Consider the following 14,909-nt stretch of genomic DNA (forward strand, 5'->3'; position numbering starts at 1 on the left):
AATATAAAGATTAAATATCAAATTTAAACAAAATAAAAAGAACTGAAATATTACTATTTTCTTATAATTTGAAAAAAATTAATTGGACGTGTCAATCCTTTACGACTTTCCTTATATATATAATTTATTTATAGATGAATTAACAAATAGCATTATAAAAATCTAAAAAATAAATTATGTTATAAATTATAATTTAAAAATTAACTGAAAAATTGAAATGAAAAAATAATCATTTTCTTATAATATAAAAAAATAATGCCACATATTCACACTTTAAATTTTAAAAATAATAATATCCGATTGGATTATTATATGTGAAATGGTTACCTGACGTAGTTTTACAAAAAGTTAATATCCACCCCTAATATTATAAAGTGTTATATGTGGAGTATCACTTTTTTAAAATAAAAAATTTACTTTATATTAATGTGCAATGTTATACTCATAAATTTTTATTTTAGATTTGGAAATGATTTAATTTTCTTAAATTATCAACAACATTATCTTTATCACACCATTTTACTCTATATATTATATATACAAATAATTATATTTATTTAATATAAAAATAAATTAATATATTTATTTTTTAAAACATATATAATTAAATTAAAATTAAAATTTATTTGAGAGAATGATATCAAATCAAAATTTATCTACCAAATTATATAGACTTTAAAATTATCTATTTTTTAATAATTTTTTTAAAAACAATATTTTAACAATAAAATTGGGAGAATTGTGTGGAAAATCAATGGACACAATTAGACAAAAGCTAAACTAGATATTTTGTTCTTATTTTCTTCAAACCTTTTTCACAAGTGAAATATTCAGTTTCATAGGTGAAGTGAGAAAGCTCTTGGCTTTGGTTAAGAATGGCTGTACTTAACCATATATCATTGAGACTAACTTCAACCACAGCAACAATCTCTCAAGAACAGCCAACACCCAACCCCAGGCCCACCAAAGTGATATTGCCCAAGAAGAAGCCGCTTAAATGGTCTACAGGTCTGGCTCCAGGGGATTATGGCGGACCGCCCACAACCACCAAGCTTCGCAAGTACTGGGGTGGCGAAGAGGACGACCCTTTAACTTCTGATGACTTCATTTGGAACAAAGACTTCGTTGGTAGAATGAAGAAGCTAATTCAGGACCCTGCTTCGGAAGACTCTTCTCTTCAATCCTCTCCTGTTAAGCTCCAATTTTGTTTCTTCTTTCCATTTAATTGTCTTCTTCTCACTATGGGGTTCTTTTGTTTTGTCAAAATGTATACTTTTTTCTGTGTTTTTATAATTCGATATCTCAATTGGAATACCATTTGTGTATATTTGTGCTGATCTGATAAGTTTATAGTAATTGGGTCGGATTACTATCTTATCTTGCTCATTCATTATGTTATATAACTCAGTTCATATGGTTTGGCGTAAACAGGAAGAGCCTTCTGGATTTTTAAGCTTAAATCGAGTCATGAGCCTTGACAGGTTTGTGTCTTTAAGCAACGCGGTTTATTTCCTCTGCATATTTCTTTCTTCCATTTTTGTCACTGGTGTTATTGATTCGTTTGTAATTGAAATTATGGGAATATAAATAGTCTGGAAGTCGATCTGAGCAAGGAGCTTGCAACACCTTCAAAGCCTTTGTTACAACAGGCTGTTGAAACTTCAACTCAAGTAAGACAATGGTCTTTATTTCCCATCACAACTTGTTGCTCCATTAGAATTTTCTTTGTAATTACTGTAATTTTTCTAATCTCATTTATTGGAACAAAATGACTAGCAGAGCAGTGGCAGCATGTCGCGCAAATGGAAATTAGTACCAACACGGCGTGAACAAGAGAAGTGGGATAAAGCAACAAAGGCTTCTACAGGTTGCAGTGTAAGTTATATTGCATGTTCCACCCGCTGGTTATTAGTAGAGCTTTGATCAAGAAAACACACAGCATTTGATATTTTAGACTTTGAAGCCCAAATTTGACTTTGGTTCAAAAATAGATGTTGATTTGATTCTTGCCATTGCCATATGGAAGGATACTTCCATTTTGCATCTTCTGATTCTGTTTTTGTTCTACTGTTAGGATGTGATGCTTCGGGAACTGCGACAGCCTCAAGGAGACCCTGAAGTACTGGCTGCTCAATCAAGGGAGCAGTACTATAAGGTAGTTGGCTTAGTAGCTTATGATCTCTTCATCTCATTTGTTACAGTTTCTCATTGTTTGTATATGTGATTAGAGTTTTGTTAAGAATTCTATTCTATTTATAACTTTTGGAATTCCTGTTGCAGTTGAAAAAGAAGATGCAAGTTCTCACCTTGGTTATTGGCGGTTTTGGTTTAGTCTCAGCATATGTTTCTTACTCTCCTGAAGTTGCTGCTAGGTTTGTACCTTTCTGTATTTGTTTTAGTAAGTCAATACATTATTCAGAACATTCTTACCTGTCCCTCTCCGCTCCGGTATTCCTAATGTGATTAGAAATTTTAACTAATAAGTGGTTGCTTCTGGTATTTGACTTTCTGTAGCATCTCTCTACATCTTATTCTCTCCTTTTCTCCTTTTTTTGTTTTAATATTTTGTTACCTGGTCATGTTTTAACAGTCTAGCATATCAGGTACCAACTGCTATAGGCTACCATAGCAACCATTATTTAGAACCTGAACCTCAGAGCAACATTTATCATTTCGCATATAGTGATTGAGAAGGGAGAATTGCCCATTATGAATTCTAGCACTGGTGAATTTGTGAGGGTACATAACACATTAGCATTTATTCATATTCTGTTACGAGCCTTGGCTTAAGATGTAGTCACAGGTTGAGACGAGGAAGAATTCTTGCTTCGACCTATGGTTACTTAAAAGAGGTAGATTCATTCTTTAATTGCTGTCGTCTCCTTTTTTCTATTTGTTCTCTAATATTGTTTTCCAATAAAAGCATCCACATCACTATTCTTCCTCCCGGAGTTGAGCTTGTCCTCAAGCTCAAATTCAGAATAAGCTTCCAACTTTGTCCAAAATCATCTACCTCATTGTCATCTTGCTTGCCTTCAACATCTGGTACTTCTATCCAAAATAACCTTTTACATTTGTGTCTATTGGAATTCCTAAGATTAAGGACAGAAAAATTATTAGGAGTTCCCTTGTAAATAGAAACTAATCTCAGTCACTGATTCTTAGGAAATTATTTTTTAGGGATTGTTTTCCTTGTTTGTGTGAATTCCTCTCTTTATAGGTGTAAACTAATTAGCAGAATGAATAATAATCTTTTTCTAAGTTTCTTCATGGTATCAGAGCTTTAGGATTCATTCGATCCTGCTCATTCGTCTCTAATCTCCCTTCCTAAAAATCCCTCCGGTTTAGTCCTCCTCCCATGGGTGACTTCAATGAAACTCTATCTGAAACTGAGACTTCACAAATAACTCAGAATGTCAATCAGGGAATCACTCAAGGTGAACTTAATTCCTCCCTTATAATCACCAATCATCGGCTAGATGGGAAGAACTTCTTGCAATGGTCTCAATTGGTCCGTATGGTGATTCGTGGTCGTGGCAAATTAGGATACATCAATGGAGAAATTCCACGACCAACCATAGCTGACCCAACTTATGCCACTTGGGAACTCAACAACTCGATTTTGTAATGGCTTGGCTAATTAATTCGATGGAAGGCCATATAAGCCGCACCTATCTCTTTTTCAAAACTATAAAAGACATGTGGGATGCAGTAAAAAAAACTACTCGGATCTTGGAAACGCCTCCCAAGTATTTGAGATCAAGTTTAAGTTAAAAGGATATCCGATAAGGGGCACTCGAAGTAACTCACTACTACAACAATCTGAAAATTTTGTGGCAAGAACTGGATATGTACTATGAGGCAGATTGGGGTGAAGGCTTGGAACACACCAAGTTTATGACTCACCTCAACAATGAACGTCTTTATGAGTTTCTAGTAGGACTGAACCGTGAGTTAGATGAGGTCCGTGGCCGAATTCTAGGCAGATCACCTCTACCAACCATCGGTGAAGCATTTGCAGAAGTTAGAAGAGAAGAAAAGCACCGCCTTGTCATGATGGGAGACTCAAAGGAACCTAAACAAGTGACAACTCTTGGCAATCAGTCTACTGAGACCTCTACCCTCATCTGCAGAGGTCCACAGCCATAAAAACCACGTGCTGGAAATGATTCTGGATCAACCAGGCCATGGTGTAACCACTGCAACCGTGTTGGTCATACAAAGGAAAAGTGCTTCAAACTCCATGGCTATCCTGAAAAAACAGAAGGATAATAAGATTGCCCTGTTATCCTCCACTACTGCAGTTGATGTTCTTGATGTTCGCTTAACCAAAACCCACCTTGAGACTCTCCATAAGATACTTGGTACTTCCACTGCTCATGGATCTCTAGCCACCCAAGGTACTGCCCTCAATATTGCCTTTGAATCAAATAATCAATCCTCTTGGATACTCGATTCGGGTGCCTCCGATCACATGACAAGTAACTCTACTTTGTTTCACACCTGAACCCCTTGTCATGACAAGTCCCGAATCAGCATAGCTGATGGTTCTTACTCACCTGTGGCTGGAGTAGGAGAAGTACAAATAACAGAGAATTTTTCTCTTGATAAAGTCCTACATGTCCCAAACTTGTCCTGCAATTTACTTTCAATTAGTAAACTTACTAAGGATGAAAAATTTCTTGCTAAATTTTCTGCAATTGGTTGTGTGATACAGGAACAGAAATCGGGGAGGATGATTGGCACTGCTAAAGTTGATGATGGACTATTTGTTTGGAATAAAGACAACACACAAGGAGGATTGGCTCTATCCACTTCAAAAGAGGACACGATTATGTTATGGCACCGTAGGTTAGGGCATCCAAACTTTTTGTATTTGAAGAAACATCTTCCGTTGTTATTTCAAAATAAAAGTATTAATTCCTTGAAGTGTGAAATTTGCCAATTATCCAAACATACCCGTGTGTCATACCCATTAAAACCATATATCCAGTCCCAACTATTTTCATTAATCCACAGTGACCTATGGAGAGCCAGCTGAGTGAAAAATATTACAGGGGCTAGGTGGTTTATAACATTCATTGATGTATGTTGGGTCTATCTTCTCAAAGAAAAATCTGAAACACCCAAAGTATTACAAAATTTTCACTCAATGGTTCGAACCCAGTTCAACTCTACCATACATACTCTCCACACTGACAATGGGAGAGAATATTTTAACTCTGTCCTAAGCCCATACCTTTCTGACCAAGGCATCATACACCAAAGCTCTTGTCCTGACACTCCTCAACAAAATGGGATCTTCGAGAGAAAAAATCGACATCTCCTTGCTGTAGCTCGAGCCATAATGTTCACCATGAATGTTCCAAAATACTTGTGGGGAGAGGCTGTCCTCACTGCCTGCTATCTCCTAAACCGAATGCCATTAAAGGTCCTCAATTTCCAAACACCATTAAATACCCTTTTAAAGTCCTTTCCTCTATTTCGTGTTCCTAATCTTCCAGCCAAAATATTCGGTTGCAAAGTTTTTATCCATAACCATCAACCAAATCAATCCAAACTTGATCCTCGAGCTCACACCTGCATCTTCATTGGGTATTCCCCCACACAAAAAGGCTATAAGTGTTACTCACCCACCTTGTGCCGAATGTTTGTCTGTCGGGATGTTACCTTCTTTGAAAATGAACCATACTTTGCAGTATCTCATCTTCAGGGGGAGACTTTCAATGCAGATGAAACCCTTAATACTCTCCTCATTATACCTCATGATCCTACAACTACTATCACAAACAAGCCTAACAACCAAGGTGCTATGGTAATCTCAGATTTAGAGACTGTTTCCCCTGTGCAGCAAGAAATTAGCCCGATCCTTCCCAATAACAATACCACCACCGAAGTACAATAGCTCCCTGATCAAGGAAAACAGCAAAAATAGGTTCCCGAAATACAGGTTTACTCTCGACGGAATCGTTCTCCTGAAACTGATACAGCAGTGCCAATTGCATCCCCAACCGAGGATTGTTCTGAAACAGAAGTCTCACCTCCGTCACCATCCATCTATCTTCTAATTGCAGTTCGAAAGGGCACAAGGAGCTGCACTCAACACCCTATTTCTCGGTTTGTATCCTATGGAAATTTTTCTAAGTCTTACAAAGCTTTTGTGACTAATGTTGATTCTGTAAAAACTCCAAAAAATATAGAAGAGGCTCTTGAATCAGCTGAGTGGAGACAAGCTGTGATGGAAGAAATAAAGGCCCTCAAAAACAATGAAACATGGGAAGTCTAGGATCTACCTAAGGGAAAAAAACAGTAGGATGCAAATGGATCTTCACTATGAAATTTAAACCCGATGGCCGTATTGATCGATACAAGGCTCGACTTGTGGCTAAGGGCTTCACTCAAACTTATGGTCTTGACTACGACGAGACGTTTGCACCGGTTGCCAAGCTAAACACCATTCGAGTCCTTCTATCTCTTGCTGCCAACCTTGATTGGCACTTGACTTAATTGGATGTAAAAAATGCTTTCCTCAACGGAGAATTAAGTGAGGAAGTGTACATGGATTTCCCACCCGGGTTTGAAGAAAGCAAGGGCCAAGTGTGTAAGTTGAAGAAGTCCTTGTATGGGCTGAAACAATCTCCATGGGCGTGGTTCAGCCGATTTGCAAAAGCTATGACCAGCAGAAATTACATTCAAGGGCAGGCTGACCACACCATGTTCTACAAGCACTCGGAAAAGGGAAAATGCTGCATCCTCATCGTTTATGTGGACGATATAATATTAACAGGAGATGACTCAAGCGAAATTGTGAGGTTGAAAGAATTCCTTGGTACAGAGTTCGAGCTTAAAGACTTGGGAAATCTTAAATACTTTCTTGGTATGGAGGTAGCAAGGTCCCAAACAGGTATTTCCATCTCCCAAAGGAAATATGTTCTTGATCTACTGTCAGAAGTTGGTTTGATGAGCTGCAAACCAGTCGAAACTCCTATGGAATTTAACCTTAAACTGGGAACTGATGAGGATGGAGAAGAAATCGACAGGGGGAGATATCAACGACTAGTAGAAAGACTCATCTACCTATCTCACACCCGTCCAGACATAGCCTTCAGTGTAAGTGTTATCAGTCAGTACATGCATGCCCCGAGGGAGAAGCACCTGGAAGCTGCATATAGAATATTAAGGTATCTGAAAGGGACTCCTAGTAAAGGCCTGCATTTCAAGAAAACTGCCAACCAGAATGTGGAAGTCTACACTGATGCAGACTGGGCAGGTTCTGTTAACGATAGACGCTCTATAGGTGGCTATTGTAGTTATGTTTGGGGTAACCTCGTGACGTGGGGAAGCAAAAAACAGTGTTGTAGCACGCAGCAGTGCAGAGGCAGAGTATCAAGCACTATCTCATGGTATATGCGAAGGAGTTTGGATACAAAGACTTATGGGGGAACTAAAAGTGCCTTACATCAGGCCTATGAAGATGTACTGTGACAACCAGGCAGCTGTCAGCATAGCACATAATTCTGTACATCATGATCGCACCAAACATGTGGAAATAGATCGCCACTTTATAAAAGAAAAAATACACTCAAGAGAAGTGTGCATCAATTACCTACCTATTAGACAACAAGTTGCAGACGTATTAACTAAAAGTTTGAACAGAAATATGTTTGAAGAACTTATTGGCAAGCTGGGTTTGATAAACATCTACACTCCAGCTTAAAGGGGAGTGTTGGAATTCCTAAGATTATGGACAGAAAACTTGCCTTATTACTAGGAGTTCCCTTGTAAATAGAAACTAATCTCGGTCATTGATTCTTAGGAAGTTACTGTTTTTTAGGGATTATTTTCTTTGTTTGTGTGAATTCCTCTCTTTATAGGTGTAAACTAATTAGCAGAATGAATATAACACAGCCTTTCGCTTTCTTTCTGCCATTTCTGCTCGTATCAATCTCTTAATAAATGGTGTGGAAAAACCTATTTTGTCGTTGCTCCCTGTTGGTTCTGCTATTTGTCCCCTTCCCCTTCAATGCTCTTAGTTGTTGGAATAATTGAAATGCTGTCAGTGTTTTGGGAAGTTGACTAGTTTAGGATGGCTCAAGACGACAGTTTGGAAGAGACCTTTTGTTTACGTTCTAATGCTCGAGCCATATTCATTGCAACTAAGGTTTTCCGGTTGTTGCATCTCAATATCAATTCTAAATTCCTCTACCAACCCCACAGTAAAAAGGTTTACTTGTTGTCGAGGTTTAAGATCAATGGTCTTGGCCAATAGTGATTGAAATTGGCGTTGATATTCCTCTACAGTTCTATTTTGTCTCAAGTTGGCAAGTTCCTTCAAAGGGTTATTATTCATATGTGGCCCAAACTTCACATGACAATACTCTTTGAAGTGTCCTCAATAAGATCTGTCTCCTCTTCTTCCATTTGATCAAACCACAATTATGCCTCTCCTAAGAGATGGAATGCAGTTAAGCCTACTTTGTCTTCTTCGTTAGTCCGTTGATTGCCGAAGAATTTCTTGCATCTTTTTAGCCACCCTAAAGGATCTCCAACACTATCATAAGTGGGAAATTCCATCTTAGATTATCATAGCACCATGCACCCACCTTGTTGCGAGTCTGAATTCCTTTTTTTGCCTCCGTTGTTGCTCTGTTCTTCACTATTTTTCTTTGAATACCCTTTCTCTATCTTTTGGATTAAAAGAGATAACATTGCCATTTGCTCATCTAATGCTCGTTGCCTTGTAGCCATTTATTCCATGAAAGCATTCAACTTGGCTGCCAAAGTCTCTTTGTCACCCACGACTGAAAGCTCTGATACAAAGTTGTTATGAGCCTTGGTGTAGGATCTAGTCACAGGTCTAGATGAGGAAGAATTATTACTTCGATCTATGGTTACTCAAAGAGGCAGATTCGTCTTTGACTAAAGTCCTTCCAAAAATAACGTTTTTTTTATAGAATAATTGCTTGAAATTCCTAACTTTTGACTGCCAAGACTAGAGTTTATAAAGGAAATAAAAACTTAATATAATAGAGAAAATAAGTAAACTAAAACTCTATATAATAAAGAAAATAAATAAAAGTAAAACTCTAATTGCTGCCGTCTCCCTTTTTTATTCCTTCTCTAATATTGTTTTCCAATAAAAGCATCCACATCATATTCCTTCCATTGGTTAGGGTAAACAATAAAGAAGAGAAGAGAGGAGAAAATAATATTGAGCTACATAGGATCTTGCATGGCTTTCTTTTTGTTACCCTATTTAATGGTAATCAAATTGGACCAGTTAAAAAGTGTTTCAACCACTTTTGAAAGTGTTGAAATTCAAACCTTATGATTGGATTAGAACTTAGCTTAAAATTTAAGGATACTGTTTGTTATTTATGCATTTTTTGGCTTTTTGGATCCTAATATACACTTATATACTAATTTCAACGAAATCATGCCACTATACACTTATATACTAATTTCAACGAAATCATGCCACCACTAACTTGCTTTATGTGGAAATCCCTTTTGAACTGATAAAGCTGGTTTAGTTGTGATTATAGGTGGAAAATGTATATTAATTTTATAGTTCAAGCTTATGTTGTTGAGGTTAAAATTCTAAAATTAAGAGATCATTGTTCTCTCCATTATATTTGAAGCCTTTCCATTATTCCTGACTGCAGCTTTGGTGCTGGGTTGCTTGGTTCTTTGGTGTATATCCGTATGCTGGGAAGTAGTGTGGATTCGCTAGCAGAAGGAGCAAAGGGGGTTATGAAGTAAGTACTTTGTTATTCCTTAACGCGGAGATGCTTACAATCTTTACTTAACTTTCTGGTGGAATCTTCTGCATTGTTTTGATATCCTTTGCACCACATTGAACAATATGAACACATGCTTAACTGATTAACTTAACAACCATAATTTCATTGGTAGTTAACTATGTTACTCGAATCTCAGGTGCTAGTGTCAAATACAGGTGTGTGTTTGACACTGGTATGTTCAGTTTTTACTAAGGTCTTGTTCGATAACTTGCTGAAAAAAATTAAATCAATTGAAAATTAATATTTTCAGTGATTTAAGTTGTTTAAACAAGATTGATAATCCATAACAAAAATCATCTCACAGAATTTTTCTATAAAAAAGTGTGGAAAACGATAAGTAGATAAAGAGCTACTTAGTATTTATTTTCTCTTAAGGTTATATTATCCTTTAAAGATTTATGTTTAAAATCTAGCTTTGTTTAAAAAAATGTGAAATGTTTTAAAAAATAAGGATAAAAATGTAAAATAAGAACTTTTATAATTCAACTTTTACATTTATCAAACAGTCTAATATTATCTAAATAAAAGATTCGAGTACCCAAATTCATTATCCACATAAGTAATGCATAAGTATAGCGGATTGAATGATGGATATTTGATGGTTAATACCCATATTCGCTCTGAATAATAATCATAATGTCCAAATCCAAATATTTTTTGAATCGACAAAAAAACAAATTGGATACCTGTAGATATCTGAATCTACAATATCCATTGCCAGCCCTATGACAGATTGCTTTTTTATGTTCCAAGAAGATACTCTCTTGCTAAAACATTGAATCTGCTAAATTCCTTGAGTGTTGGGAAGATTGGGGAGGGGGCTGGGGACGAGATAAAGGTCCTGTGCATGTAAGAAATTACTTTAAGAATTTTATTAAATTGAATTATTGAGTGTTATTTCAAGTAGGCAGCGTGCACATAATGGATTCAATTAGAGTGTATGTTCCAAGAAGCCATAATGTTGGTAGCAAAACAGAACTAGAGAATTTGTTTTTACTGCAGAGATACTCATTAGAGGTATTTTGATTATTAATATACCTAAGGTAGAATGTCTGATCCAAGTTTGGAAATAAATTCGTTCTTAAAGTAGAGACAAATAGTGGTAGCAAAACGGAACAAGAGGAGGTGTCTTTCTTCTTAATTGTACCATCTTGATCCATGTTTCCTCTGTTATGGCTTCTTACTTTTCCTATAATTAGGCTTTAAGCTATTCTGTTTGCATGTAGTAACTGATTTCACTTAAGTGATGTAATGGAAGTTGGCTGCTACTTGCTTTTTGGAGCATTGTCACAATATGCTGTCCCATACGTGCCGAGGGCAAGCCTTTATCTGCAGTGTCAATAGAATTAACCTGGGAGCAGCAGAAATTGCTCTGTATATCTTTCCACATTTGTTCCATATATAATCTTCCTAGTCTAAAGTGACTGAATTTCACCTTTTAGTTCATTTTGAGCTTTGCTTGCAGGGGGGCAGTCGCACAGCCAAGGCTACTAGTTCCTGTTGTATTGGTCATGATCTATAATCGTTGGAATGGGTAAGCATGTTATCTAAGCATTCTCGAGTTTCTGCAGTTTGCCTAGCATGGAATTCCATGTTAAACCATGCTGACAATGGATGTGTTTGTGATGGGTGTAGGATCCTTGTCCCAGAATATGGATATATGCAGTTAGAATTGATTCCAATGTTGGTGGGATTTTTCACATACAAGATTGCAACATTCTTTCAAGCTATAGATGATGCAGTTAATGTTGTTGGAGGAAAAACAGAGGTCTAATATTAAAACACAATTGAAGTCTGTCTTAGCATTCTTTATCATAGTTCATTAGAAAATGGTTTGAAGATGACTGTAGTACTTATTCTTGTACAATTTCTGTAAAATGCTTTGTAGATGTCAATCTTAGTGATTTTCGGATTCAGAAAAGTCCCCATGGCCAAATTTCAACCTTTAAGGGTATGATTAGCACCTGACCAATATGCTAAGATTAGATTTGGGGTATGATATTTTAAAATAAAAAAAGTTTTATTTGTTTGTAATAGATAAATGATGTTATGAACTTCCACTTTTTTTAAAATTAATATTGTTAACAATTGGTTTTGCATTTTAAATCTGATAAGTAAGAGATTTAATAAGTGCGTAATTTTTGTATTATTTGTGATATTTCTTCTTTTGAATTATGTTATTTATGTTTTTAATTATATTATTTATATATTAATTATTATTGATTTATGGAATAATTGGAGAAAAATGAGCTTAAAGTTTATTTTTGGCAATTTATTTTGTCAAGTTTTTACTGTTTGAACTTTTAACACAATGCAATTTTAATATTTTGGCCATAACTTGAATTATAGATTTTCGTTTTAGGCCCATACTTTGAAAGATTTTATTTAAAATTATTTCACGGATAAAGTCCCAGAATGTTAGGAAGGTACTAAAAAGTGACTGGAAAGTTTGGTGTGGAAATTGCCAAGAAGCCTAAAAAATTACTACTTTATTTAATTAAGGATATTTTATTGTATTTTTTCCATCATATTATTTTTGTCTTGTAATAGGCATTAGTAAATTACGATTAGGGGACTTAGACTTAGTTTTATTTTGTTTTCTTTATTTTATGGGTTTCTAAACCTTCTTTTCTAGTTAAAGTAATACCCAAAGTTTGATTCTATAAGTTTGTGAGATTGAATTTCTTTTAATCTTTCTTTACTCTTTGGTATTTGCATATTTTCTAATTTAATTATAATTGTTCAAGTTTGTTAAATATGTGGTTAGGGTAACTACAACCGATTTATTAAAGAAGATTGAAATTTATTTTTGCTTCAATAATAAACGGAAAATTTACTTTGGGTAGAAGTAAATCTTAATCTTAATTTTTCAGTCTTTCTTTTAAAAATCCCCTTATTTATTTTATTTGTTTTAATTGAATTTCTATCAGTCTCCCTTATTTGTTGCTTCTACTAATTATTGTTGTTCAAGTAAATTTTATTTTCAGCGACTTGGATAACCGTTGCGGAATTAAATTTTTAATGCAAATTTTGATTAAATATGAGGAAGAGTAAATTGATGGGAGACTAGGTCGGACTTTAAATGTGGATTTTATTTGGGACAGGATTGGACTAAAATATTAAAGAAGTCTTATATTTTGTGGTTAAATAAGTTTTTGATAGTGATTCATTAAAATAAAATAAATATTGGTGAGAACGAAATGCATGACTATTCAACACGCAACACATTACTTATGCAGCAGATATGGTTATGGATGATTTTTTTTTTAAAATAATTAACTAAATAAGTTGAGTGCCAACATCTCCATTGTCAATACCTACCACTAATTCTGATGAAAAAGGTTCTCATTATCTTCCATTTTTGTATATAACACAATTGTTTTTAGTATCAATTACAGTTTGAGCTTCCCATCGAATTCACTTCTTCCTTGAATCTCTATTTTTCTTATATGCCGAACCAAATAAATAATTGATTTTTGTTAATTTAGTTGAATTCAATTTTTCAATCTCTAAATTTTGACATCATAAATCTACTTAATATTTCTACAAGTGTTTATCAGAGGGGAATGTGTTGTTTTGTGCTCTCATTTGTTCAATTAAAACAACAACAAACTTCTCTCTAATAACTATTTATTAAAAGTCGCTGTTTTTCCTCTTATCAGACGAATTTAATTTAAAACTAATTTAAAAAACTGTCTAGCAATGAAACATCTTTACACTAGTGAGAATGTACCATGCTAAAATCACTATTCTATAAGTGAAGGACTAATTTGAATGCTTTATGTTATACCTTTACAAGAAACCACGTGGCAACTTGCAAGCAACTTTCCATGTAGAACTATTTACATACAACCTTTCGTTGGGGATCATCTGTAGCAACCCCTCGCTTTGGACAACCCACAAATGACCCCCCTCTGAACCCTATATAAACTAGATTGGGGACAACCCACTACGCACCTCCCATGGGAACCATTAAGGGACCACCAAGGTGTAACAACTTTGTACAACCCCTAGGACGAGAATATCAAAACAAATCACACATCATGTTATATGATGACAATTGACTTGTAATAGTCTTATCACCTGGCCAATCTCCTGATCATGCAAACCCCCCTTATTATTAGCTACATGGGGTTGCAAGACAAGACAATGGGTGACTAAAACACCCATTACCCATTATCCATCCCAATGTAGAGCATGAGTAAGAGGTGCTACTGGAGCACTTTCATGCTTAAATCAAAATTTTCCTTTAATAAAACTCAATTTAGTAGCCTTATAAAATCTTTGTAAAATATTTTATAACATTTGAGAAAGGATAAAATACAATTTGAAATTATTATGGGTCATTGAATACATGTTAAGACCTATTTAAATTGCAAACCAAGTGTTTGGGGTTTATCAACTTAAATTTGGGTTTTCCAGGTGGAGATATGCAAGATTTATGTAACGACTCAAAAATTTATGGGTATCGGAAAAGTGTATTATCGGGTCTCCGTTTTAGCAAAACGGATTCGTAAATATTTATTAAAAATATTTACGAAGTTAATTGTATGATAAATTAGGTTTTGGTTAGGAGAATTTATTTAAATTAAGGTTAATTAGGTATAAGGATTAAATTGATAAAATGTAAAAGTTTAATTATAGATTAGAAAAAACTAAAGGGGCTAAATAAAGAATTATGCCTATTTCTAAAGCTGAGGTTTACATGTGAAATATCAAAGATATTTCTAATTAAAATATATATTATATTATATTAACTTAATAAATAAGTATGTATTATATTATATTATTATTAATAAATAATGAAATCATGTGTAATAATATATTTACACTTGTAATACATTTATATATTTACTTATTATTTAAGTAAAAGATATTTAATATTATTATATTATATATTATATTATTATATAAAATAAATAAATGAAAGAAATGAAACATAATAGAAATTGAAACGAAAACAGAGAAGAAAAGAAGGAAAGAAAGGGAAAGAAAGATGAATGAAAAATTAAGGTTCTAAGGAGTCAAATTCAAACTCAAATTGGTAAGTCTATTTAATTTCTTTTCTTGTAATTTTCGAGTTTTATAATCCTAGAACAAAATACA

The 14,909-nt window shown here is 34.6% G+C and overlaps 2 protein-coding genes across 5 annotated transcripts; both read left to right on the top strand.

The window, feature by feature from the left end:
- Positions 1-733: 733 nt before the first annotated feature.
- On the top strand, positions 734-11,752 carry LOC121211491 (protein CONSERVED ONLY IN THE GREEN LINEAGE 160, chloroplastic). 4 transcript variants are annotated; one of them, XM_041084265.1, is made up of 9 exons: positions 734-1,190; positions 1,432-1,481; positions 1,592-1,670; positions 1,780-1,875; positions 2,075-2,155; positions 2,281-2,372; positions 9,666-9,758; positions 11,269-11,337; positions 11,439-11,752. In XM_041084265.1, exons 1-9 carry the CDS (start codon positions 876-878, stop codon positions 11,575-11,577), a joined length of 1,014 nt encoding a protein of 337 aa, XP_040940199.1. In that variant the 5' UTR covers positions 734-875; the 3' UTR covers positions 11,578-11,752. The 4 variants fall into 4 exon arrangements, with proteins under 4 accessions (XP_040940199.1, XP_040940198.1, XP_040940200.1 ...); XM_041084264.1 differs by having other exon boundaries at positions 757-1,190; positions 1,777-1,875; XM_041084266.1 differs by lacking the exon at positions 11,439-11,752 and having other exon boundaries at positions 763-1,190; positions 1,777-1,875; positions 11,246-11,338.
- On the top strand, positions 4,858-9,721 carry LOC121211493 (uncharacterized mitochondrial protein AtMg00810-like). The gene has a single exon (XM_041084268.1). It carries the CDS (start codon positions 6,559-6,561, stop codon positions 7,483-7,485), a length of 927 nt encoding a protein of 308 aa, XP_040940202.1. The 5' UTR covers positions 4,858-6,558; the 3' UTR covers positions 7,486-9,721.
- Positions 11,753-14,909: the final 3,157 nt, after the last annotated feature.

The sequence above is a fragment of the Gossypium hirsutum genome, chromosome A12 (genome assembly GCF_007990345.1).
Source record: "Gossypium hirsutum isolate 1008001.06 chromosome A12, Gossypium_hirsutum_v2.1, whole genome shotgun sequence".
NCBI classification, from domain to species: Eukaryota; Viridiplantae; Streptophyta; class Magnoliopsida; order Malvales; family Malvaceae; genus Gossypium; species Gossypium hirsutum.

Coding starts and splice junctions, on each gene's coding strand:
- LOC121211491 (XM_041084264.1), top strand. CDS start 876: ATGGCTGTACTTAACCATATATCATTGAGACTAACTTCAACCACAGCA. Junction 1,671..1,776: donor CTGTTGAAACTTCAACTCAA/GTAAGACAATGG, acceptor CAAAATGACTAG/CAGAGCAGTGGCAGCATGTC. Junction 1,876..2,074: donor AGGCTTCTACAGGTTGCAGT/GTAAGTTATATT, acceptor TTCTACTGTTAG/GATGTGATGCTTCGGGAACT.
- LOC121211493 (XM_041084268.1), top strand. CDS start 6,559: ATGGATTTCCCACCCGGGTTTGAAGAAAGCAAGGGCCAAGTGTGTAAG.